Below are 26,925 nucleotides of genomic sequence, written 5' to 3' on the forward strand. Positions count from 1 at the left end.
CTCGTCCTCTTGAACTTGGACTGGGCACCCTGCGCTAGGGCCCTGCTGGAGCAGGGCTTGGGGACGGGGCCTCCAGAGCTCCCTGACAGCCTCAGCCATTCCACGAGTCTATGAATAAAAGTCCATGTCTACATCTACTGCATGACTCAGAAAATTAAAAAAAAAAAAAAAGAAAAAATAAGTATCTTGAAATGTCAAATACTAAGATTTATATGATGAGTCCCTTCAGTGTTGACCTCTTGTGTAAAAATGAGGAATTTCTCGGATTTTCTCTTTAAAATCAAATAGGAAATCTTGCAGGAAATCTTTGCCCCTCAGAAGAAACAAACAAACAAAACAAAAACATTCCCTAGTTTGACAGTAACCTGAAGTTCCGGAATTTCAGTTTCAGAGATTAACCCAGTGGTTGCGTGATGTGAATTTTCATTACATTTTCCCAGTTCGTGGGGATTTCCCACTGTGACTTTTTGGCCATATCTGAAACTGTTTCCTGCAGGACAACAAGAGGTTGAACTCAAAAACACTGAAATTTCTGCCATGTGTGGGCATAAAACTCAAGACAAAATGAAAACAATAGAGACCAGTCTACCAGAAAAGTGTTTGCAAATATAAATATATGCTATTATCAGCACACCAAAAAAACCAACAGTAATGTTGCAATGAATATTCAGAAGACCTGCACAAGGCTGAACCATCCCTGTCCCAGCACGATGAGCTGAGCAGCAGCTCTGGTCAGGATCCTGAAGTCCGGAGGAGCGTGCAGTTGTTCTGGTGATGGGGTGGCAGATGGGGTCCATGAAGATCTATTTCTTCTCCTCCCACCCCACCTGGAGCCCATAGCCCAGCTCCCTGGTGTACAGCCTGGGGCAATCCCCGCTGTCTCTGCTTTGGGCATGGAGGTTCCCTGTGCTGTGCTCATAGATGCTGTACTTGTTCAGGTTCTGCCACTCTTCTGTTCTTCCAAAGTTTTATCTGTGCAGTACCTCTGACATTGCTGGCACGGCAAACACAGCTGTTTTGCTCAACAGAAGGCTGAAAACCTGGCCAGCTGAAGACCTTTGGCTAGGCTGATGTTGTGTCTCTTCGTAGGCTGTGCAGGCTTGGTGGAGAGCAAGTTTTCTTCAGAAGAATGCGCTATTTTCCTAACACTTATCTGATGGCTCCCTCTAGGGAGAGAGGAGCACAAATACTGACCAACTTCGCAAACCGGAGCTCTTGGATTCAGTCACTTTTAGTCCCAGAAATGCTTTGTTACTCTCCTCTCCGTTTTGTTTCTTGCCTGTTCAATGCCTTCTTTCTCATTGCCTAGCTCAGTGCTGGGATGAGTGCTGCTGGAATATGATTTTTTCCAGTTATCTTCTTTGCATTTCAAAATTATCTTCTGTAACCCACCACTGGGTCTGCCCATATGCACCCAAACCACCTGTCCCAACAAAACATGAAATGTTAAGGCTGACAAACAGAAAATAAAATAAAACAAAGAAACAAATAGGGAACTGTTCTGAGCCAAGAGAGAGATCTGAAGCTTCCTGCTTCCATCCGAAGTGTTAACAGCTCCGTGAAAAAGCCGCTGGGTGAATGTTGCCCAGCGCTAACTTCAGACAAGTAGGATCTGCTATCACGAGGGGAGCGTTAGTTTTGCAGGGAGTGTGAGATTTAAGAGTGTGACTTAATATTGTGTCCTTTAAAAACGCTCTGTCGTTCCAAAAATACAGCAGTTGATGGAATTAAACATTGGCATGTCTGGCCCAGGACTATGGTCCACCAAATAGATAGTTTACGATGAGTTTTTCAGCACTGACTTAGCTGTTTACCTTAAAGTCTACAGAAAAACTCCCATCAATGGGCTGCCCAGGGAAGTGGCTGAGTCACCATCCCTGGAAGTATTTAAAAGATGTTTAGGTTTAGGTTTAGAGCTTAGTGATATGGTTTAGTGGAGGACTGGTTATTGTTAGGTCAGAGGTTGGACTCGGTGATCTTGGCGGTCTCTTCCAACCTAGGTGATTCTGTGATTCTGTGATCTTTGGGCCCAAGCACGGCATGGTCAACACGACACCTGAATCCTGTTTAACAGAAAGGGCTGGCCCTGCCTGAACCTTTTTTACCAGCGAGTGGAAGCAGGGTGAGTGTGCACAGCTAGGACAGCACAAAAGCTGGTGGGTACGGTGGTGCAAATGCAACAGTTGGTTCTTGCAGTTTACTCCAAAAAAGTGATAGATATGGGTACGTCCTGGCACTCAAAGACAGACTATAAACAATGGTTTATACCTTTAACCAAATATGAATTATTTGTTTTTAAGAATGAATAAACATGGCCCAGCAATGAAACTTTAGGAAATGTCATGTACATGACCATCTGTTGCATGAACCTCCTAAAGTTTTCGCTTGTTAATGAGAAAAGTTTCAGTGGCACCTGCATCACCGCGGTCAGTCCTGCAGCTCTACGTGTGGGCTGGGCACTCTGGCTTGTGCAAAACCCCCAAGAGCAAAAATCTTCTGATTCAGTGACATTACAAAAATGAAGAAAAATGAGAAAGCCTTCAGAATGTGAATAATTAAAGAACTGAGGTCAGAGTCACATCAGCTTGAAAGCTGATACAAGAAGTGTTGGGCTGAGCATAGAAAGGGAAGGAAGAACAAGTGTTGTGCTTGTATGTCAGCTCCCATAAAGCAGGTGTGTCCTGAAGTCCTTGATGTAAACTGTTTAGCAAGAGTCTGTGCTGCCTTGCATTTCTGATTCTGTCACTGGATGCCATTTTTCTCTCACCCCTAAAAATTTTACAGGTGACACCAAATGTATTTGCTTTAAACGAAAATTTATTCTGAATCGCATTAACACAAAGCGTCTGGCTGGCTTTATGGCCACATACCTCATTTGCTTTTGTGGAAAGGGGTGAAATAAAGCATCATGGTGAACAACAACAGCACTAGGGGAGATTCCAGATGTTGTTTCTAACTGCTGCCCCGTATTTAACTTTATTTAAAATCCCAAGTGCTCTTAAAACACAATAGCTGGCTATTTTTAACGCTGTGACCAAACTTTGATTAACGCAGTTTTCATACTGTTGGCCTTATTTCCAACATAAGCCGTGACTAAAATGACAAATCCAGGATATTTACATGCATTGGTAAAGAACGTGGATTTAATACACATTAAGGTGCACTTCCGATTATTTTTATGAACTATATAAATATCATTGTCATTCAACTTCTCTTCTGCAGAGCAGTGAAGCAACTTGGCTTAGACACTCAAGTAGACAAACGTTGTCTTTATTAGCTTTGCAGCCACTAGATTGAGAAGCGCAGTTCCTAAATCCTTTCTCAGCTGTGCTTTTGTTTTCAGTAGCTGTATTTAGTTTGAACAATCTAAAATGTTGTTAATTCAAGACTTTGGGAATGTGTAAGCCTTGCCACCATTATCTTCCAGTGCAGTGTAAGAAGGAGTTAAGTTTCTAAAATAAAGCAACAGTTTGAATGATGTTCCAGCCTCTGCAGGAAGAGCTGTGACAGCCTAAAGTATTCCAGCGCTGCTTATCATGGGAAAACTTATTTCAGTGCCTCTCTGACAGTAAAGCCATTTTTCTGAGGAGACTGACAAAACGCTGAAAAGGGAAGGTTTTTTCTAAATTGCTAATAGAATGGCTCTGAATAATGAGTGAAGGCAGACCTCTGAGGCATCGGCCAGGAGGATATCTTTTGTAAAACTAAATTATGGAAAGAGGACATAATGAGTTCTTTGTCTATCAGCATGGTCTTTAGCTACCAGTCACTGTAGAGAGCCCCAAAGAAAACCCGTGGGTTTTTTAATGTCTTGTCCGTTTGCACTACCACATCAGTCTGCAGCCATGTGTAGAAAGAATTGTGCAACTTTCTTGGGTTTTTATTGCTTCTTTGTTTGTTTTTGCCATCAAACACACTTGGTTCAGGAGAAAAACGTTACCACTGCTGCTATTAACAATCATGGCTCTGCAGTAAATTTGAAATATGTAAGATAAAATACCCCCTGAATGTCTTTGTCTGAGCTAGTTACAGTAAGCAGAAAGATGTAGGAATGTAGGGTTGTTTCTTAAAACAGATCCAATAAATCACAGTGAAAGAGCCTCTTTTCTCTCTAATGATTTACAGTGAGAATCCCAATGAGTTATTCAAATGTCCACAAGTCAGGTAAGACAAATCCAATCCTCTGTGTCTGGAAATAAAACAGTTCCAGGCAAAATACAGCCCTCGTATCAGGAGGTGGATTTCGCCTCTAAAGGCTGTGCCTCCCTTCCCTTTCATATTCCATTCACAATGACGAAGCAATTCCCTGATCCTTCACAGAAATGACAGGTGCACAGGGCTTAGCACCTTATTTCTTTTCATGTCCAGAGTCTTTCAGCCATTTCTCTTCTTCCTGAAGGGGAGGGATCCAGCCACGACTGGGTGCAGTATGTATCAAAGCTTCATACTTCATGGTGTCTTGACATTAACGGGGTAATGCTCAGCCCTGGCTCCATAAAGTAATGTGGAAGGCACTTGGCAGCGTTCCTAAATTCCTGCTGCTTAAACATGAGGAAGCAGATCACTGTTGCATACCAGCATTGATTTACAGAAACCGAAGGCTGTGAAGAATCCTTCCATTTAACCTAAGCAGGCGATGCGGGAGTTTTTGCGTTCCCAGTTACATGTCTGAGCCTCATCACCCTCACCCACCGAAGGAAGCCACCAACCTGTCAAATAGTGTTTAAACATTGTTTAAAACTTTACCCACTTCTTTGCTAAGTCCTTCATGAGGGCTACTAAAGGTACGCTCCTTTGCATTTCTGTTTGTGCTCAGTGCTTTGAAGATTTTGGGCAACTTCACAAAGCTTAGAGTTATTGCTTGGGTTTTATTTTGATGCCTCCACATTTTCCTTCCAATTCGAAGACCACAACCATACTGAGCCTTGAGACAGCAGCTGCATATTGACAATGGTCGAGACTCTCAGAAACAAAACAGATTTGCAGGCACCACTACTCCTGAACACAATTTACTTTTAACAGGCCTACAGCATCCTACCTCTCCTCTACAGCACTGTTCCTCTGTAATTAGCAGCTTTGTGGCTGTGTTGCGTCAACCGTGCTGCTAAGTTCCTGAAGAAGGGGATTTAAACTTCTGGGAGAATTCTTCCAGCAGCTCCATCAGCTTCTCCTCGTCTCCTGGTGGACTGTGGGTGCTCGCTAACGGTAAGTGTGTAGGGACTGGTTGCCTGTCTGGAAGAAAGAAAGAAAACAAAATCCTTATGGATATATTTAACTACCTCTTCTAGCATCACACAGGAGATTTTTCTGCTAGACTTTATATTTCCCAAACATATTTTATGGCCTTGAAGCCAGAAAATTTACCTTCTATGTTTCTGTAAACAATGTTAGTTATGTATGGCTTCCAAACCAGAAACTGAACTACTTCCATTTGTATTCGGGAACTAGAATTACTGCCCTTGTGCTCAATATGGCTCAAGAGTGGAAAGTGAGATCTCCTTTGCAGCTGGGACAAGAGAAAGGAAGCATTATTGTGGGGTTTACACCTGCTCTCTGTCAGTAGTTGAGCTCCTGTAAGACCAGTAACTTGAGATCACTGTTGCAGGAAGAAGTTGCTTTTTCAGCATCAGACATGAGTTTTCCCAGTCTCCTGCACAGAGCTTCTAGGGCGACACAAATTCCCCAGCTGGGACTTTGCAGCTTAGATTCTTTTCAGTCTCAAAATGCTTACTTTCATCCTTAATAATAAATGCTTAAATTCTAAATGCTGAAGAACTGCTAATTACTCAACTGCCAGAAGTAACACATAGCCAGCATGAAGATGTGTGACTGAGCTTCTGTTACTTTGGTTTTCCAAATCTTGTCCTCCTCACTCAGTGTTAATATATCACTGCCCACTGGAAGGGATTTTTCTCTCCAAAAGCATGATATCTAGAGCCTAGGAACCTGGTGGCAATGTTCCTAGATGTCTATGAAGCAACTGCCACTGCTACAGGGGAGCAGAGATGTTTGCTCTCTTAAGAGCAATTGTCTGCACACGCCACATCACCTCTGCTCCTGGAAACCCGAGGAGAAAGAAACATGCAGAGGAAAGTCCCCTTCTCCATCCCCAAATATGAATTGCTCCCTACCTGAGTGGAGTGTTTCAAATCGCGTGTGCTAAAGTTTGGGAACTGTGTGCGAAACCCAAACTCGGCATCACGGAAAGGATGCTTCCAGGCTTTGGCAAGCAGGACTCCATCAAACATTTTTATTTATTTACTTTGGCAGATGCAGAGAATTCTGGTTGTACAAGTCATGTTCTCACTTCCATATTTACTCCTCAGGAAAAAGAAATGCTGGTTTGCACTCACAGGGAACAGAATAAAAGGAAACAGAGGAAACGGAGGGAAGGTGTTACTGATTCAGGAAACAGCTGTCTAGGACCAGAAAAGCAGGGTCTGTGCTGCTAAAGAGCTCCAGGACGCAAAGCCCTTTACTGAAGGGGCCCGGAGATCCTGCACTCAGCTGGGGCTTCCATAGGGCAGCTGCAGACAGAAAAAACCTGTCTGACTTCATCCCTATTCAGTAATAACGTAACAAGAAACTTCTCTTCCAACCTTAAAAGCCATCACGCAAGGACTGAAGCTCTCAAAATCACCGTGTACAGCTGAAGAGCCAAGGTGTGCTTCCTGTTCACTAAAGCTGGGGTTAAACAAAGGCTGAAGATTCTGCTTGACCGCTGTGATTTACCTTCCCTTGGCATGGGCCTGCATGCGGCCATCTTCACTTAAAAAAACAAGCTCCCTAAAGAAACGCTCTGAAGTCTGTATCAGATGATTTGGAGGACAAAAGCAGGAACGTAACAGCTTAATACAGTCTTTCTCTGGTTGCACAGGGCTCACTGAAACCTTTCGCCTTGGAACAACTTTCAGAAACATTTTATCCTTTGAAAAACTGTTGCCAGGCCAAGCCTTCATCCCCTTCCAGGCCAGATGGGGATCCTACAGCTCCAGGCAGCTCAGCTGTCCCCACTGACGTGCAAAGTAAGACCCTGCTGCCTCACCTTGGAAGAACAAGCCGCTCGGTAGCTTTGCTGCTTCCGATGATACTGCCAGCCACACAACGGTGTCAGCTCCCTGGGCCTCTGTGCGCAAGCTGCTCTTCATCTTCTGATAGAAATCTGGCATGGAGGACCTCACAGCTAGAGAGAAGAACAATGGGATGGTGGGCTGCCACGCCAGGCTTTTATGATTTAAAAGAAAATGCTAAAAATTGCCATTGTGGGTTTACAATGAAGAGAAGGCAGCTCGAAGCTCATGAAGAAGAAGTATTCCCACATAGCTAGGGGTACGGCGGTGGTGGGGTAACGGTGCTGAGCTGCCAGGTGATCAAACAGTCGTTTGCTTGGGTTAAAATGGGAGGCAGAAAGCTGCAAGGAGGTGAGCACAGGATCGGCCAGAGGTTTCCGATCCAGTTCTGTTCTAAATCCCAAAGAAATTAAACACGGGGGAAACATAAATAACGCAACACAGGTATTCTGGATTTTTAGAGAAGAGCTAAAATCACAGGCTTTTTAGCTCTTATTTTCACACCAGTTTTAGGAAAACAATTGCAGCAGAGTATTTCAAAATCTTATGCTGAGTGGTACCAACTACATTATTCATGTTTAAACACTGGCTTCTTTTTATTTTGTCCAACAGATGACAATTGAGGGCCTATCCCCTGCAGCAGTTTATTTTGAGGGCTGGAGCAGCCTTGAACTTTAAGGTGGCATAACTTTAAAGCTCGTTAGGTTTGGAAACCCATGAACGATGTGCAAAAATAAATAGATTTTAAGGAAAAGGCAACACCAAGGCATTTATTTTGAAAGCATAGCTTCCAAGCCTGAGTAGATGGGTTTAAATGCTTCTCTGATCAGAAACAACTCCGGCAAACCGTGTCTCCGGAGGAGACCTAGATATTGGATTGCTGGTCTGCATCTCAGGCTGGGGTGTTAGGGGCTGGGAACACGTTGCAGAACACAACGTGCATACCAGATAACTCCTGCTGGCCCTCCTGCTGAGGCACAGTCAGCAAAGAACAGCTGCAGCTCAGACTTTGGGCTGTCCAGCCAAACACACTGCTTCGGGAGGGCTGTAAACGTTTAGAGGAAGAGCAGAGGAACAAGGAGGCAGAATCTGTGTATCCCAGAACTTAAAGGTTAGCTTAAAGCACTCGGGCTTTGCTGTGTGTTTGCGTGGGGCTGCCATCACTCACAGCCCTTTGTTATTCTCCAGCCATACACAGAGAGCAGATGCTGTGCCCTCTGAGAGAGAGCAGGGTTACCAAGTGGTACCAAACTACTCAAAGCACCAGTCTGGAGCCAAGAAATCACAGCACCTGCTAGAGGAATTTACCAGAAAGTCTGATTTCTCTTTGCTTTTAGATTAATCTGGAAAAAAAAGAATACGTTTCACAGAGATGATACCTGGAGTGTCTGCCCAGCCGGGGTGCATAACAGAGAAATGGATGTTTCTGTGAGTTTTTGCCCATTGTTCTGTCAGGACAACTTGCTGTCTCTAGGATAGAGCAAGAACAGCCAAACTAGCATCAAGTTCAGTAGCCTGTCCCCGAGTTTGTTCCCAGGGAAATAAACTACAAATGTGCTGTGAACATCAGAGCATTCACATACAGCAGAAAAATACCCTCAGTCACCCTGACTGGGTTTAGTGGGTGATTTTGTCAGAGACCATCATGATCACTGCAGTCCATACCCTAGCCAAAAGCTCATTTTTAAAGCAGTTGCAGTGCTTTTCCTCACCGAGTCCGCTTGCTGCAGACTGCAGGGGAGAGCTGAGCAAGCAGAAAGGGCTTTTCAGCAAAAGACAGTTTTCTCCTTTGAGACTTAAATCAACTGAAAGCCACACTCCCTATGCAAGATGATGACACACAGTGAGCGCAGGACATCCACTGAAGATTATTGCCCGTGCATCTCTGTACAGGTCAGATGCAACGGAAAAGCCACAATGGTTTTATTTTTGGTTCTTTTTGCAAAGCTTTTTGCAAAGCAGACAGTGTACAAGCCACCTAGCAAACAGGCTGTGGGCTTTGTTTCCAAAACCTTGCACTGTACCTTGTTCTGGGCGTACACCATCGTCCCATCAAATGTCCCACTTCCTGACTGCAAATCAGATATGTTCAGCTTCTGAACCAGCATGCCCCCAGACGAGACAGTTATCTGTAATCAAATGAATAATAAATTAATGAAAAACCAAAATCAGCAGCTCCCCAGCATGAGTACTCATGCATGCAATGTGAGCTTCAGGCCATATTTTGAAGTTTCTCGGAGCAGGAATCCTCTGCATACTCTTTGCACTGTGCTTGAGCTCAGATGTGCAGCTTACCTGGAGATGACGTGGAAGAAATAATTAAAAAAAAAAAGAAAAAAGAAAAGAAACAAAGCAAAAAACTGATATTCATTCAAAATGGTGTCAACTCCATCAGGAATCAATTTGTCCTTTTCCTTTTTGTAAAGACCAGTGGGGAGAAAGAAAATAGCAGAGCATATAAGCCAATTAGAAAACAAGAGAAACTCTATAAAACTTGGGAAATTTCCTTTTAAAAATGTCCTTGCTCTCCTGTTTTACGCCAAGGCCTGTGAAGTTCTCTTAAGCCTATAAGTAATTTGCACTGCTGCAGGAGACAACTTGCCCCAGGGAAAGGAAAAGGAGAAGTTTCCAGAAGTGTTTTACTCTGCTTTCCAATGCAGGGCTCAGGGCAGCAGGCAGGACCTTTGCCCTGGAGAAGGAGCTTGTTGTTGGCAAAATCCGAGAGGATTCTAGCGATGCTTAATGCATTATAAATAATCCTGCATTGCTAACATAGTCAAGGGGATGCTGTCACAAACCACAAGGAAAGAACCATAAAATTCCACTTTTCAACAGCATCACAAACTCACCACTCTGGCGTCTGCTTCTTTTTCCAGCAGGGGCAGCAGGGCCGTTGTCAGAACGTACGTACCTACAGGACAGACAGACATGAACATTCATTTAGCTTTTTAAAAAGCTTTCTTCTCTCCCTGCCCCCTACGACAAAAATATGAAGTCTGTTTCTGAAACTTCAGTGGGGTTTAATGATTTTGGTGCTGCTTTTCTTGTAAAATTTTCAACTCATAGCTGTCTGTGTTGCTTCGTACTTCTCCAAAGGTACATCTGCTGTTTTACAGGCTTTTCTGTGTATCAGACCTACTGAATAAGCTGCTCGGTACATTCCAGCCAGGCCTTTGAAGGCAAATATGGATTTCCTTGGGAAGGGAGGCGACACCAGGGAAGAAACAGGGGAGGTGTTTCCCCTCTGTGCATGCCACATGCACACGTCTATGCTGCAGAGTGAACAAGAGAAGCAAACCACGCTTCTCGTGTGCACTGGAGACTCATCCATCACGCCAAGCAACTGCACGGTGAGAAGGGAGAAACATCAAAGAGAACCCCGACACTTCGGGATCCTGCTGCACATAAAAACTGCCTCGTAAATCCCCAGCAGGACAGAAGATCGGGAGCCCCTGGGGGAAAAAAGTATTCGTATTGTGTGTCCGAGGCTGAGCTGGGTTTACTTGGGGAAACTTAACTGCATCCTTCCCCACGTGTCCATGTAGCAGAAGGTGCACACACAGCCCAGATATGCTCCGTCACGGCTGTTCCCACGACCAGCACTTTGTTACTCACAACCCTGCTCATCTGCTCCTGTGCTTGGTTCAGACACACCTCGTGCAGTTTGCACTCAGTTGCAATAGAGGGATTTTTGCTTGTTTTTATCTCTTACGAGCGATTCTTTCATTTTTTCCCCCCACTTTAAAGTGTGCTTAAAAAGTTCTGTTGAACTGCAAACGAACCCAGCCTCACTTAGCCCAGCATTTCTGTGTTGAGTGCACCACTTCTCCCCTGTCTCTCCAGACATGGCCCGAGTTCAACAACTCTCTGTCAGCAATTTTTTTCCACGAGCCACCGAGGCTTTCCGTGTTTTTCACTGGACATGAAGACTTCAGCGTGTGTCTTCATAACCTCTCTTCCACAGCCTGTTTATAAATACGCTAGCAAAGTTGAACGCTTGGTGAACAAACTCTTCAGCTCCCCCGTTGGGTCACAACCGTCCTCATTTTCTCTGTGTCAGCAGCAGGACATCCATATTCACTCACTAGATTTAAAACACAAGCCGTCCTCTCGTCCTCAAGCTTATTAAGAACCCAGTAAATCCCCCGTAGCCCAAATATTCGGACTTTGCCCCGCAAAACCAGTCACGCATCTGCTTTGAGGCAGCGGGACAAGACCGGTTGTGATCCCAGCCTCCTAGGGTAGGCATCGGGGTCTCCAAGCACTCCCAGCTGTGATGCATCAGGCACTGCGCCTGCAGTGCTTCGTTCCTCCGCCTCCTGCCCCAGCCTTAGGCATCCAGACACAAATTCCTCAGTAGTTTAAAAAAATATTTTCAGATGTTCTGTATCCGTATGTGCACGGGCTGGGCTGTCAGGCGAAACAGCCTGGAGAAGAAACTTGGTAGCATGAGATTAATGAAGCGTATCAGTGGTCAGTGTCCATCGTTCTCAAGTTAAAGCTCTGCATTTTTACCCACGTAAAGCTGGCGTGTGGCTTCACCGTCATGTTCAAGTGGGTAAGAGCAACGTGAAACCCAGCCGGTCCTGTACCTCACGGCACACATTTTGCCAGGCAGGGCTGCAGTGCAGCTTGCAGCAACACAGGAATGAATTTCGGAGCAAAAGGGCACGCCGAAAATGAATGATTTGCCTGCCACAGTCCTCATAAAAACAGGAATTGCACTGACAGTATAAAAATGAAAGAGGAAAATGTTATTTTTAGCTATTTTTTGTGTCAGGAAAACCAAGGTTTTAATTTGGGAGGAGAGACTACAGTTCCCCTCCTCCCACCCCTCTTCAGGAAATCAAGGCAAGATCCAAATTATTGATCTTTTTGCTAATAATTGACTGTTAATATCAAAGTGCTGGCCAGCTGCCTTCACATTTCATCACTCTAGGACGTGTCCTTGACACTAAAATTTTTGTCTGTTAAACCTCCTTCCCCAGAGCGTAGCTAAAATAAGCGTTTCAAATGCGATTAATCCTTAATTATCACCGTGTTCAAACAGTACAGATTTTTTGAGGCTTCTTTTCTTTTCTTATTTAAAAGGGGCACGGAGGGAAAGACGATGACCACCAGCGATGTTCCTTGTGCTGGAAAAGCAATGAGCACTGGGTAGCCCGGTGATCCTGCCCCTCCACTGGGGACCTGTGTGATTCTGCCAGAAACAAAGGAAGATTTTTTTTCTGGAAAGACAAAAAGTTTCAATGATATTGGGGCTACTCTGGTGAAAACATGCCTTTGTCTCAAGAAGATGCACAATAAATTGAGCTGCCTGGCTAGGACACAGAGCAATCGGGAATGTTTGTGCCTGAACAGCTCGCCTGGACCATGACCCGTTTCTTGCACAGGTCTGAGGACTGCTCATGGAGGATTCCTGCCATGAATTCCTCAAGCAGGAGCCTGTCTCCATCACACAGCTCAGATCTGGCAGGTGCTGGACACGGCTGCACTGCCTGCATCGACGCACGTGTGACGGAGGCCAGACTTTTCCCACCTTTTGAAGGTTTATCGCCTGCCTCGGCCTGAAAGCTCGGCTCCCACTGGCAAAAAGGTGAAGAAAAACCAACACATTTTTGCAGTAAAATGGTAGATAACACTTCCCTTTGAAAAGGAGCATTTGCTGTGCCACAAAGGAGCTCGGCAAGACGAGCGGAGGAGCAGCAGGAATGCGGAAGCGGGTGAGGAAGGGGCCGGTCTGTCACCCACATGTCCAGGATTTCTTCTTGCCCTCGCTGAGCTCTGCGGAGGTGAAGAAGCTAGAGAAACCGACTGGACAAGTGACAACCCTGTTCCCTGGAATGCGGCTTGACACAGTCCTCGCTGGCCACGTTTTCTCGAGTTAAAGAGGCTCCTGGGACCGTTGCACAACTCCTCGTGAAGATAAACGTCCTCTCTGCGTTTGCTTTTCTCTGTAAAAATTCCTGTAAGCTTTATGCCTCGAAGCTGAGCCCCCCTCATAGGAAATCGTGCACAAACCAGCGTCATTCCAGTCTTTCCTATAAGGATACGGTTACCCCACTATTACAAACCACTCAACCAACTCTGTCACATGGTAGATTAGACAGCGTGGGTCTACTCATACACATAAAGTTGATTTAAAATATATTACAAAAATCAGCTGGGCTGCTTCAGAAACTCCTCCGTAAAATTAGGCTGCTTTTCACAAGACCTGGAGCAGAAGTTGGGGAACTGTGGAAAACTCAGGTCTTGCTGGAAGGTAGCTCTGCTTGTTCTCGTAACAAATAACTCACCATGGGCCTCGTCCTCTCCACAACAGCACAACCAAAGTGAAATCCTTCCCCCTGCATGGACAGAAGCCTACAGTGTATCAGACACGGGTCTTTCCCACACGTCTGCTACACATGCTTAAAAGATTTAAAGTGACCCCAAAACCTGGACTTTGCCTTGATTTATAGGGAAAATTCTTGTTTCAGCAGCAGTCGTGCTGTAAAGCCACTACCTGGTTAGAGCATCAAATTAATTGACGATGCAAATTGCTGCAGACCCAAGTGTCTTGGTGGAGTCTCGAATAGTTTTTGCTCCGTGCTCTATCTGGCAATTAGTGGCAAATTGGTGGTGAGGTTTTTAATCTGCTAACGTTCAGAGGAGGGCAGGCAGCCAGCACCACACTCAGTGGAGTTTTCCATCTGCCTGAGCTTTGCATTATTATTAGGAACAGAGCTGTTTCAACTGTGAAAAAAAAGTGGGAACAGAAAGAAAAAAAAAAAAAAGTTTTATTGTACGTATTTCAATGGCTCATTCATCTGGTAAAAATCAGTTAAATAAATTGGCTTGCTCTTCCTATGTCCGAGTTTTAAATAAAAAAATAAAGCACAAACTGACATTCTCCCTTGACCTGGTTATCTTTTCAAGCCTTCAATTTATGCAGCTTCAAGTAAGAGACATCCCTGAGCCCGTTTCCTGAGTACGAGATCGGGAATGAAGATTTTAGTGTGCTGTCTCTGAGGGCCAATTCCACCACGCTACCGACAACTGAGAGAGGATGGGAAGAGCTAATGAACATGAAAGACAAAACTAAGGCCTACATTTCCCCTGAATTACAAAGCTCAGCTCTGTAAGGGTTCCCCTGTGTCCTGGGAATCTAGATTTTAGGCCTGTTACTAGTTTTACAACGATATTCAACTTCATTCCTCCGTGCAGCACTTCTCATCAGGAAGTCTCAAAGCTCTTTAAAAAGAAAACTGGCATCACAGCCTCCTTTCCACAGGTGAGGCTGTCTGCAGAGCTCAGGCACTGACCTTGTGGCAGATCCAAGCTGCCTGACCTGCACGTAGCTCAGATCACAATCTGCTAGGCAGCGCTGGCTTGGGTGAGACACCAGTTGGTTATGGGTTATGTGGAGGGAAGAGGCTGAAAAATACCCGTAGAGGTTAGGCAATTTGCCCCAGATGAGCTGTACAGTTATTATGGGAGAGAAGCATTTATTTCCTCCGTCCCTACCCCTCCTTGCACACAGAGCAAACATGTGCAGCTATGTGATTAAAACAAGGGAGCAGAGGAGGTTTCACTAGCCTGAGAAGAAGATGCATACTGGGAGCATCATTTATTCATCTCGGAGCGTGTTTTAGCATCCCTTTTGCTGGAAAGTAGCAATAAAATGTAACGTATACACCACTTCTCCATGTCAAGCAAGATGAGCTGAGGAAAAGTAAAGTGAGGCAGGCCCCAAAATAAGGAAACAAAATAAAATCAAGCAAGTCTCATTAGAAGAAATGACTGCTTGTCGTTGCCCTGCTCCCGGGTGCTGCCCTGAGTACAGGGCCAGCCCACGGGAGGAGAAACGGGGGCAAGAGCACACAGAACAGAAGGACAAAGCACAAAACCAGCCTGCCCGTCAGCCTCTGCAGCTCCCCCAGAAATCAGGCTGCATTACCCAAGGCACTCACTCGATCTGATGCTGAAGGTGCGATTCGAGGTGCTGTTACAGCCCTGTGCCTGGCTAGCACTCCCACATTACAGCCCGACTGCTCCACGGCTCATTCTGCTCGCTACACCTCCACCGAGCTCTGGGAATGACAGCAACAATCCTCGGGGATCTAACGGGGAAAAAGGCAAGGTGTTTTGACAGCGACAGCAGAAGCACAGCGAGCCACGCAGAGCTTGTGCCTGAGCCCCGTTTTAAGGATGCCAGGCACCAGCACAGACTGTGGCGGGTCAGCACAGACGCTGTGCGCTCAAATCAGTTTATGATTTGGACTCAGATACTACACAAACCCTACAAAGCCTGGACCATCAACCTGTGTGGCACATTTTCCTGACCCTCACCCACCTGCATATTCCACCAGAGAGGACGCTGCACCTCCCACTTCAGCAGGCTGTCCTCAGTCATTGGCATTTCACAGGGATGGAGGTTGACTTGCTGTTGGTACCAGCACTGTTTTTGTGCCTAATTCATCTCAGCTATCAGAGGACTCACACGTTCATTTTTTTGCCCACTGTGTCCAACAAAAGGTCAGGCTACAAAGTGGGTTTCACGAGTCAGGTGATCAATTAGGACTGAGCTCTACCATCCATTATGCAAAACACCTGAAAACAGACTAAGGAGGCAGTCAGGAGGAAAATACCCCTCGCCTGGATTTAAAAGTTTGAGAGCATTTTAGACCCCCAAATGAGCAATTCTGCAGCTTATGTAAACGTTAATCAGGTATCAGCTGCAGAATTCACAGCCTGTGCTCTGTAATTAAAGCACTTTAGAGTTCAGAGTCTTGCATTCTTAGATAGTTACAACCTACACACTCCTTTATTAGACCAGAGCTAAGATTCAGGGTAAAAACAAATAGTCAAAGATGAAAAGAATGCCTGCATGTGAAAACGCAAAAAAAAAAAAAAAAAATCTTAATAACATTTCATCTTATTTTTGGAGAAACCAGGCAATCACAAGTTATTGTTTCTGTGCTGCTGACAAGAGGGGGAAAGCTGCAGATTTTCAAACCATGGGCCAGGCTTTAGCTTTTCTGGGGAGAAAGGCAGGGAGGGGAATTCAGTTTGTCCTCTCAGACCACGTCCTGGGTTACAGCCAACCTGTACACCAGCCATGCCTAATTTAGCCAAGGTTTTCTCTAGGAACCTGTAAGCACAGGTAGTTACTGATCCAGAAGTAACTTCTCGAAAGTGAAGCACGCCCAAAAGGCACACGGTGCTTAGGGAAATGACACGGCATCTACTCTGACGTGCATTTTTCCATAAAACTTTCTCCTACTGTGACTCCGACAGGCATGATTTATTACCCCACCTCTGGCTTTGAAGAAAAGAAGCCGTGATGTTTATAGCAGCGGTCCTCCAACGTGTTTGACTTGCAGGCACAGCAGCTTTCCCCTGCACAGACTCTTCCAGCTCAACCAAGCCCCACTCTTTTCCTCCGCTTCGGAAGTTTCTCCTTACGTTTGACAGGAGAGAAGCAGCCCAAGCAAACAACTCACTCCTTGCTCAAACTCTGCAGAGGTTGGACAACAGAGGACGACTTACCTGATGTACCTCATCTGCTCAAACGTGCAGGCACCTCCTTGACCTTTGTACACACTCAGGCAGCAAATGAATAAAGATCCATACATAACCTACCCAGGAGGTAGCACAAGCACTTCCCTAATCCACAACAATCATAATTCAGCTTCCTCCACCACCTTCCTGCAGCTTTATTCTGCTGCATACTCCTAGCGAGGCTGATTTACAGCCCGGAAAGCAGAACCTTGCTGCTTCTGCTTGCGTGATAAAATCTGATTCAAGTGATGCACCAGCACAGTACCTCAGCAATCAATTTCCTCAGTGTTTAAAGCTACACAAAGCCCTGCTTTCATGTTCAAACTGGTGCTTGTTCCCCTCTGCTTCTCTCTGCAAGACCTACATCTCTGCACATTGCTGGATTTTTGTCTGACAGACCACTAGGGGGTTAAGCTAATTTAAGAGGAATACATTTTCGCGAGGTAAAAGATGTGGTGTTTCTATAGACAAGGGAAAACTGATGGCAAAACAAAACTCATTTTGAATGCTGACCACAAGAAGCAGAAGAATGTTAGTGAAAGATTAATTTGAGGAAAATGAAAACTGTGCCTTTACGCTTGAATTTTTAATTGTCAGCTTAATGTACTCGGAGTTGCAGAAGAACAAGCTGCGTGTGCCGTATCAGCTAAGCACAAGATATTTATGCCCAAAATGTTGGTTTTCAGAAGTAAATAGGAGTTAAGAAAGCTACGCAGGAACAAAGCTAAGAATAAATAAAACCCAAGAAGGGTTTCCAGCCGCTGAATGCTGAGCTCTGTAAATGTCCAATCTCTACAGCCCAAGCTTCTTCCCTTCCTCATCCCAGCTATTGATGAAGAGGAGGGAAACGCAGAAACATAGCACAGCAGCTCCCCCTTAATGTGTCACTTCTGAACACACTAAAGCCAGTCACTTGGGAAAACCACATCCCTGCACAGAAGCAAAGGGAAACGAGAGTGACAGGACTGCTGTTCGACGCACACACCGCACCTCTCTTGGCAAAAAGTGCAGCTTTCTCCCTTCCAGATACCAGTGGCAGCAGACAGCTTTTCTCCCTGCTGCCTGCCTGTGTGCTTGCAGCTTTCCACGTTTTTTTATGGGGGAACTTGCCACTTTGCTCAGTATTCCCTGCTCAGCCACATCTCCCCCTACTTGTTCCCCTTAATTTGTCCCTCTTACACCTCCACCATACAGCTCGTTGGATACACCCCTTAAATATGGAGTGCTGAAGACTTACCCAGTCTGCTCAGTCACCTGGCTGGGTGTTGTGTCTGAGAGCACCCAGGACACTACAGAGGGCACAGCCTTCCCATGCAGTGCCTCCATCACATGCACAGGGCAGTTCAGGACCACCAAAACATACAAACGTCTCTTTAAGCACCTGAACGTGCTCTGAGCTCTCTCCAAGCCACAGGAGCACACTGATTACACAGCCTGTCATTAGTGGCACTGCTTGGAACCAAATTTCCTATCAAATTTCAGAATCAATTGAATTAAATCTTATCTGTATTTGCCCACTGCTGCTGTGATAAAGGCACTGATATGAAAAAAAAAAATGAAAAATGGAGAAATTCAACAGTGACACTCCACACAAGCTGTAATACTTCTTTTCTTTCTCCTTCCCTGACAGGGCAACAATATGAACCCTCGTTGAGCAGGAATACACAGCTCATGAACCCAGCCGTAAACACACACTTTTGTAACCAAAAATTAGTATCATTTTTCAGAACTAAGCCTCCACCACTCACCCAAGGTGTTTGTTGCGAAGTTTTTCTCAAGTCCATCTTCAGTCAATTCTCTGTTGTTCACCATACATCCTGCGTTGTTGATCTGTAAGACAACTCCTGTAAACACAAGCAACCTACACAACTAACCATACAAGCAGCCCATAATAGTTAGCTGGGTTTTGACACTGCAACACAAAGCTACAGGTTGTTTCTATAAACCATGAAACAGAAAACATGGCATGAGAAACTCAAAAGTTGCAACCAAAACAATGACTGCATTTCTCTCTCTCTCTCTTTTATAATTAGATCTGTGCATGTGAGCTGAGAATGGACAAGAGCAAACAAAAAAGAGACTTCTGCAGCAGCATTTAGGGAAAATGAAGCAGAGAATTGCAGCACTGGTTGTGAAATCCAGACTCCTCGCTGGATAAGTTCAGAGGACAGGCGCTCCAAAACCAGACACATGACTGAAGTATGCGAACTTACCAACACGTTTAATTTATGTTCGTTTTTGAATTGTTCGGCAAACTTCCAGATTTCCTTGGGATTAGATATATCCACAATATGCAGGAAGACGTTCTAAAGGAAAAAAAAAAAAACAAGTTACAGTCAGCATCAACAGTGAATAGGCCCTGGTCACCATTAAGGCCTGTCTAGGTGAAAAGCATTTAAAGCCATATGAAAAAATATGGCTTTAAATCTCTCCAGAGCAGATCTAAAACACTTATGGCTAACATGCACAACTGGGAAATCTAATTCTTGCCCATAAAACAAGTTTAGTGACCTCACTCAGTTGCTGCTAAGCCGTGGCTTTTGAATGCTGACTGCCTGGTTGAAGAGACCCCAGCTTTTATTTCTGCCTGGCAATCCTGCACAGGGAACCCACTTGACCTACGCATCGTTCAACCAGTGCTGCGTCATGTGGCATGGATGCCCCGTAAGGGAAAGCTCAGGAAATAGTGAAGGGATGCTCAAGGTCACAGCATTTGACAAAATATTAGGTTGGAAGGGACCTCTGGAGGCCCCCTGGTCCCGCCCCTGTTTCAAGGCAGGTCGCTGGGATCAGGTTATCCAGGGACAGTTCCTTTATCTCCGAGGACGGAGATTTGCCAGCCTCTCTCGGCAACCTGCTCCAGTGTTTGACCCCCCCCAGGGTGAGAAAACAAAAATCCCTGCTATCTAATCAGAACTTTTCCCTGTGTTGCAATCCGCATCTGCTGCCTCTCGTCCTTTCCCTGCACACCTGCCAGAGGAGCACGGCACTGCCTCTCTGCGCCCTCCCAACACGTGGCAGCAGATCACAGTAGGACGGGCGCCTCCATCCTACAGGAGGGAGCCTCCAGCCATGCTCACCACCTCCTCCCGGTGCTGACAAGGGTTGAGGCTCTGCCAGCTCCCCTGACAGAGCTGCTTCTTCCCCTGTTTCCATGGCACTGCACCTATCCTGCAAACGCACAGCTGCAGGCTGACAACGAGCCTGCCTTCTCCTGCCAGCAGTCACAAACCGCCAGGCTTCCCCATCTTAGGAGCCTCCACCCATCCTTTCGTTGAGCGAAGTTATAATTTTCCAAGCCACTAAAGCCAGAAGTATTTCCTCTCTCCAAAACATCTAAGAGCTTCTACTTCTTGTTAAGGGCAATTCTCTTGGTTTCTGTAAATTCCTGCTCGGTAACACTTATCAGCATACAAAGGGGATGTCAAATCCTACCCTTCTCCTGCATAGCCCTTAATCTCAAAGACATACCACAGATCGTCTTAGAGCATATCCCTGGAAAAGTCCATTCGAAAATAATTATGCAGAGAATATGTTCTCACTGAAAACAACAAATAATCATTAAAGGGCCTCCTCTTTTCCCTAATTGTTTCTTTAAATACTCATTATACAAGCAGAAGAGATAAGTAAAGAAGCTGGGAAAATTATAAGGCATCGCTCCCAGCCTATAACTCTGCTTCCTTGAAGATAAAAACATTTGGCTTTTTCTCTTTAGCATTTTAGCTCCTTATTTGAATTAGCTCAGAGTTTTCTCGTTGTCATGCTCATTCTTGACCAAAACCTTGACTCTATTCTACACGCCAGATACCTCTCGAAAAGCTTTCTACTTTTAGAGCTACTACAACGAACTGCTGGAACAGAGGAGTAGGAGATTTGGGGGCAGATGTTCAATATCACAAGTGATTTCAGAGACTGAAAAAGATCTAAAACAACACTTATCTGCTGAAGCCTGTCATGCTGATGCAGAAAAAGGACCCACAGATCTGTTCCCTACCAAAGTCCTTGATGGCAGCAAAGCCATTTTCAAGGTGAAAGCTAATCTCCACGAGTAGATCTAAATTAACAGATCAGGAGACCTTCTTAGTTCCCAGGTCAAGGTGCAGGTGCCTGCCAAAGAGTGACTCCTTCCCAGCACTGAACTTTGGCATGTGTTGCTGTGGAAGCTGGAAATAATCTCTGGTGTATGTTACAACAGGATTTCTCTCCAGGTGATCAGGAAGAGTAAATTAGGTCTGGATGTAGCTTGTCAAGTTGCAGAAAAGGCATTTTCGTAACTCCCTGGATTATTTCTGAATGGGTACTTATAAAAAAGGATGTTCTTGGGAACAAATTATTAAACTGACTCTTCCCAGTGCAGTCCCATGTCCTACAGGGCCTCCTGGGCAGCTCATCTAACACTTCCCTGAATGCTCCTTTCCATGCAAGCGCCCAGTCCCTAAGGTCACCCACAAGTTCTGCAGTGTCCTCATACCCTTCCGCGACCCAACTACAGGTTTGCAGCCTGCCAAAGCTGGGTGTGCAGTAAAGGTGCTGCTTTCAGAGGAAGAACCCTGTCTGTCTCGGGTTGTGTTTCACCCAATGGTAGAGCACAACACGTGAAGGAACCTCCAGAGGTCATCAAACTCACCCCTTGACTGTCTGACTGCAGCTAGAAAAGGAAGTAACACCGAAAATCACCCGTCCTTCCACAACTGTGTCTTACTACAGCCAAGGGATTGTGCTTTCACAGACAGCTGGAGAGCATTTATCTCTACAGAAGGACTGATCTAATTCACCTCCAGTAAAGAACTGAAGTGTAATGCTGGTTGTGTCACGCTAGGGAGCTGAAACCAAGGAGCAGAAATGTAGTCAATATGTTATCCCTAACCATAAAAAGTCTTCATGATTTTTGATCCATATTAAAAAACTATTACTGGAATCCAAATACCGTGTTCGAGAGCCGAGGCACCACTTAAAGTGAAGAGAGCTCTCCACCCAAGGTAGAAAGTCACAGGCTGCACTTCCCCACAAGCACACCCTCCTGAATAATTAGCACAGCAACACTGACAGCTACAGGGGGCTGCTGCAGAGTGATGTAAGCAGAAGCAAAAAGAATCCCTAACAGAAGGCAAGGAGATAAGGAAGAGATCCTATAAAGATCACGGGGCTGGGACCACATACAGGAGTTGATAAAACAGGAAATCAATAACATGTCATTCATACACAGAAAACCTCCGACTCCAATGCCGTAAACGCGTTAATGTTATTGCGAGAGTGTTGCAATGAATTAACTTTCAAAAGCCTCAGCCACACTGCTAGGAATAGTAAGCAGGGCATGACAAAGCATAATGACAGCATAACACTAAGTAACACATGCTGCTGGTGATGTCATTGACCACAGAGAACTGAAAACATCCCCCATATGAAATTAAATTACTTGAAACTGTATCAATGATACGCTACTGTGTGTTTCCATGTCTGTATGGAGATACTATGAAAAGCAAAACAGCCAAACAGTGAAACAGAGTATCTCAAGACCCCTGTGGTAGTAAAAAAAAAAAAAAAAAAAAAGTGAAGTAAGCTAAGGACTGAGGAACAGCTCACCTGATTGCCCGTTTCTGTCACTATTTCTCCTTTGGCATCCTCAGCTCGTTCCTTATTCCGGCAAACCAGGTGAACCGTGCCACCTGGTGGATTTCAACGAGAAACACATTTGACAACTAATTCCTAAATATGTCATCGGCAAAAAGAAAAGGGTTAGAAAGTGATTTCCAGTTCAGAGTTCTTGTTTAGGGTTAGTTTTTGGTACAAGTAAGAAAAAATGAGAAACCTTTAGTGACTGCTTCCAGTCTGTGGGATATCTGTAGCCTTCCAGTAGCAGTGGCATTCCTGGCAGGGCCCACGGGCTATTAAGGGTGTTTCGACAAAACATTTAGGACACAGTGAATGAATGAAGAAATGTAACAGGGTCCCCAAGTACGGCTGTACGTACAGAGAAGGCCACTGCAGCCTAGGCACTGTCTGCTCAAACTATTTTCTGTTAGGTTTGCACAGCATTTTTAGTGTTGATGAAATACCAGGGCTGCACTGGAAATTAAAGCTAAGGCATTTGTATCACAAACGCTTGTTTTGGCACATCTTAGGAAGTTTACTAAAGGGCTTGAACAGCACAGGTGACTGGAGTTGCTCTGTGAAAAGGGAACACAAAACACCAGCTATCAAAGTTCTTCTCAGCAGCGGAAGATGAAATGACTTTATGCTTTGATTCCCTGATTGTTACAGGCAATTTGTTAATCTCAGTCACGGGAACACATGAACTCTTTACTTTTATCTGTTCTTGAAGGGGTTTTAAAGTTTGCAAGCAGTCCAGTGCCAGAAGGCTTAAGCAATGCAATCCCAAAGGAGTGATGATCCAGAACCCAAATGCAAGACACCAAGTCTATCCTAGGCATAGAGCAGCCATGTAGTGCACGGCCCCGTTTGGGCTCCAAAAGTGCAATTGTCTGTCCATAAGAGATGTTTTTCCATGGAGCACAATTACAGCAAGCATTCTTGGCACACAGCTGGTGCTTCGAGGCTCTTGTGAAAATTTCTAACAGGGTGCGACTCCTCCGTCACCAGTCAGAGTTGGTCGCATTACTTCTTCTGAGTGCCCAACTGAAACTCCTGAATCCAGGATAATTATAATAATGACACTACCCAATGCTTAAGACACGTCTCATCTTCAACCTGTTTGTGCTACACATACGCTGTGCGTGGAGAGTTCAGTGAAGCGCCGAACACAGGCAGATCAGAATGAAAGGCAGACTGTGCCCCAGTGAGATTAGATTTCACCAGTGAGAAAAGACAAACGTCAGAAGAGGCAGTGTACAATGCTCATCTGTTCGGCCACTCAGCACCCGTAGGCTTCACTGCAAAGGAGGGCTTTAGTGAGAGATCTCAAGGCAGTTGTGCTTGAAGAGCTCTTCCTGAAGCACAAAGTAATGTGCACTTGCATAAATTAAACACAAGGAAGAGATGGCTGGCCTTCCAGTTGATCATGAACATTCTCACAGTCCATGGTAAAGTCCCAGTGGTGGGTTTGAAGGGCTCTGAATATGGGCATTTTCTTGCTGCCAAGGAGAGGGAGTTGTTTCGGTATGACTCATGGACTACAAAAAGCATTTAAATGTATTTTCCATGGTAAAGATCTAAAATTATCCAAATTTAAACAACACTGGCAACTGTCAACACGGCTGGGACAAGACCACATCAAACCAGAAGTGCAGTTCATAAGTCCCACAGGAAAGCCCAACTCCACAACACCCGTATGTACCGGGTCTGGCTGGGATGGAGTTAACATTCGCCATAGTGGCTCATACAATGCTGTGCTAAAACACTGCTGGTAACACACTGATGCTTTATCTGGTGCTGAACAATGCACAGTGCCAACAGTGTCCATGTCTCACTTTGCCCCTCCAGTGAATAGACTGGAGGGTGCAGATGAGGTTGGGTGGGGACACGGCCAGGCAGCTTATCCCAGCTAAACAGAGAGTCTGTGCTGCATATTATCATGCTCAACAGTAAAGAGGGAATACAGGGGGTTCAGGAGTTGCCATCTTTTGCTTGGGAACTGGCTGGGCATTGGTCTACCTGTGGGAGGTGGAAAAGGATTGCTCTTGCATCACTTGTTTTATTTTCTTTGTCTCTTCTTTCACTTTTTCACTTAATAAACTTGGTGGGGTTTTTTTCCCTCTTCTTTTGAAACTGGACTCACAAGTTCTCACTTCTGTTCTTCCACACAGCATTCCACCAGCTACTAGGAAGAAAATTAATTCTGTTCTAACTGAAACCAGGACACCTCTTCCTCCATCCTACCAAGGGTGGAAGGGGAAGTGAACAAGCAGATGTGTGGTACTTTGCTGCCTACTGGATTTAACTCACTATGCCATATGACACTGATTCAGAGAAGAGCTGAAATCAGGCTACAGAAGGTGTCATCTCAAGACTACCATAGGTATGATGTGCATGAACATAAAGCCAATGTAGCTTGGTTATTCTTCTGCCAAGTCTGAACTCCTTAATTTCTTGTCATGGTGAAGAGATTCAACTAGAACCCAGAGTCCCAACAGCTGACATAGAGTTTCAGAGCAACATATGCAAGGATGGCATCAGGAAGACACTGATAAAGACATTTTAACTTCACATGCACAGCCATGGCCTAAAAGGGTATCTATCAGACAAGAAGTCTGAGTCCAACGTTATTATCCAGGCTCCAAATTCTAGACGTGACCAAATCCTGTGAGTATCAGGCCAGCCTGACAGCATGCAACACCTGGCAGTGAGCAGAACAGCCACCAGGCAAAGCAGTAAGGTCATTATGTGTAATGGCAGTAATGGGAACCTGAGATCAATCATATATTGGCACTGATGGGATCTTTAACCCAAAGGCTCTTTATGCCAATAATTTTGAGTTAGTTTAATTTAACTAGGTCCCCACTCTCCTTTATTTGAGAGTTGCTAGAGCCTAAGCAGGCAAAGAAAGCAACGAGCTCCTCCATTTTATTATATATGCCCAAACTCCTGTCACTCTCACACAAGGAGAATTATTTTAGCCTAAAGGGATTTTTTTTTTTCCTTAAAAAGTAGCTAGTTTCAGTTCATACCATCTCCCTGTTTACAGATAGGAAAAAAAATAGGTCTGCATGTAATCAGTTAAGGGGCACAAATTCCAGGTTGTTATTTTCAAGATCAAGCACAATACTTCACTCTCCCATCTCCAGCTTTGCAAAGTCAATTTGCTTTCTTTCATCATATGACACATTTGTAAGTTGTTCAAATAGTTCAAATTCTGCCAGGCTGCTACTTGTACTCAAATAGACCTTGGTAAGTCACTGACATGTTCAGATGATGTTATAACATAGGCAAGATTGGTAAAGATGCACGTGAGAAACTTTGTAGGTTTTCTCCACTGATTTTTTTGTTCCACTCTTTCAGTTTTCTCACACTTAATCCCTTAACCCATACTAATAGCACTGTAAAATAAACTGCCTGGCCTTTTTAAAGGAGCTTTTTCTGTACAGATCTCCTGGGGTTCCTCATTTCTGCCCTGGCTCACCTCTCTTTGCTATCTCTTTGGCTGTGGCCTTGCCGATGCCGCTGTTTGAGCCGGTGATCAGGAAGGATTTTCCAGACACATTCACCTCGAGATCTGCGGGGTTGAAGTGCTTGGAGGCAGATTCATAGCCGCTCCTAGGCAGATCAGAGACCACTGTGTGAGGAACCAGAAGCGAGCACACCCAGCTAACCGCAGGGAAGCTTGAGGAGCGCTTCCCCTGCACAGCTCAGATACTTTTTTTTTTTTTTTTTTTTTTTTTTTTTTCCCAGCAGATGCAATGTAGGCTTAATTTCCCCTCTCCCCACTGCTCTCTGTGCTCTTTGGACAGGAAACACCCCGTGCCAGGGACTGTTCCAGTTATGTGCCAAAATCTGGGAGCGTTTTGCACGGCACAAACCGCGCTGGGGACCTGGGGCGGCTCCGAGTGAGCTCAGGCGGGCTCCCCCTCCCATCCTCAGGCAGCACCCAGAGACAAGGGGTTGAAATTCGCCTGCCCTGGCGTTGAAGTTTCGGTTTCAAGCCGAAAACAAACGCGGAAAGCCTTCAAATAGTTAACACCTTCCCCCACCAACACCGCCCCGACAAAAACCACAGCGCGGCGCCCGCCCCGGGGCAGCGCCCCGCCGCCACCGTCCCCCGGCCCCGCTGTAGGGGCTGCGGCCGCCGGTACCTCGTGTATTCCCGCAGCCCCTTGACGAACCACACGGTGTTGCGGTACCAGGACATGGTGGCGGTGCTCCTGTCACCGCCACCACGGTGCCGGCCCCGCCTCTGCCCTTACATAAAGGGGCCCGGTGCAGCCCTGCCCGCCCGCCCGCCCTGAGGTGACGGCCCGCCCGGCCCGGCCCGGCCCCGCCGCCATTACGGGGAGAGGGGTGCGAGGGGAGGGGGAGCCACCTCAGCGGTCTGGGGCTTCTTCTTCCTTATCCTTTTTATTTCCCTTTTTTCCCTGTTTTACTTCCCTTCTTAATCAGACAGAAAGCAAAGGGATCTGCTGTGAGCCTCTGGCACGTTGTGCGGGAGGCTGCTACAGAGATGAGGCCACGTCTGGCAGGGGTGGTAGCAGTGGGAGGAAGGAAAGAAAGAAGGAAGGAAGGAAAGAAACAGAAAGAAAAAGAAGTAAAAAGAAAGAAGAAAAAGGGTTGCTGAGTATCTGCTCAGGGCAAGTGGTGCTGTCAACCTCGCTAGGGCTGGAGAAAAGATGGCAGGTTTTGCTAATAGAGGCTGGGACCTGCA

At 45.5% G+C, this 26,925-nt stretch overlaps 1 protein-coding gene across 2 annotated transcripts; it reads right to left on the reverse strand.

The window, feature by feature from the left end:
• Window positions 1–2,762: 2,762 nt before the first annotated feature.
• DHRS12 (dehydrogenase/reductase 12) lies at window positions 2,763–26,415 on the reverse strand. 2 transcript variants are annotated; one of them, XM_032207771.1, is made up of 10 exons: window positions 26,360–26,415; window positions 25,690–25,823; window positions 22,197–22,279; window positions 18,827–18,919; window positions 18,362–18,443; window positions 9,920–9,981; window positions 9,095–9,199; window positions 8,450–8,540; window positions 7,046–7,183; window positions 2,763–5,232 (listed from the first exon to the last, which is right to left on the reverse strand). In XM_032207771.1, exons 1-10 carry the CDS (start codon window positions 26,413–26,415, stop codon window positions 5,105–5,107), a joined length of 972 nt encoding a protein of 323 aa, XP_032063662.1. In that variant the 3' UTR covers window positions 2,763–5,104. The 2 variants fall into 2 exon arrangements, with proteins under 2 accessions (XP_032063662.1, XP_032063663.1); XM_032207772.1 differs by lacking the exons at window positions 2,763–5,232; window positions 8,450–8,540 and having other exon boundaries at window positions 7,120–7,183.
• Window positions 26,416–26,925: the final 510 nt, after the last annotated feature.

This window comes from Aythya fuligula, chromosome 1 (genome assembly GCF_009819795.1).
Source record: "Aythya fuligula isolate bAytFul2 chromosome 1, bAytFul2.pri, whole genome shotgun sequence".
NCBI lineage: Eukaryota > Metazoa > Chordata > Aves > Anseriformes > Anatidae > Aythya > Aythya fuligula.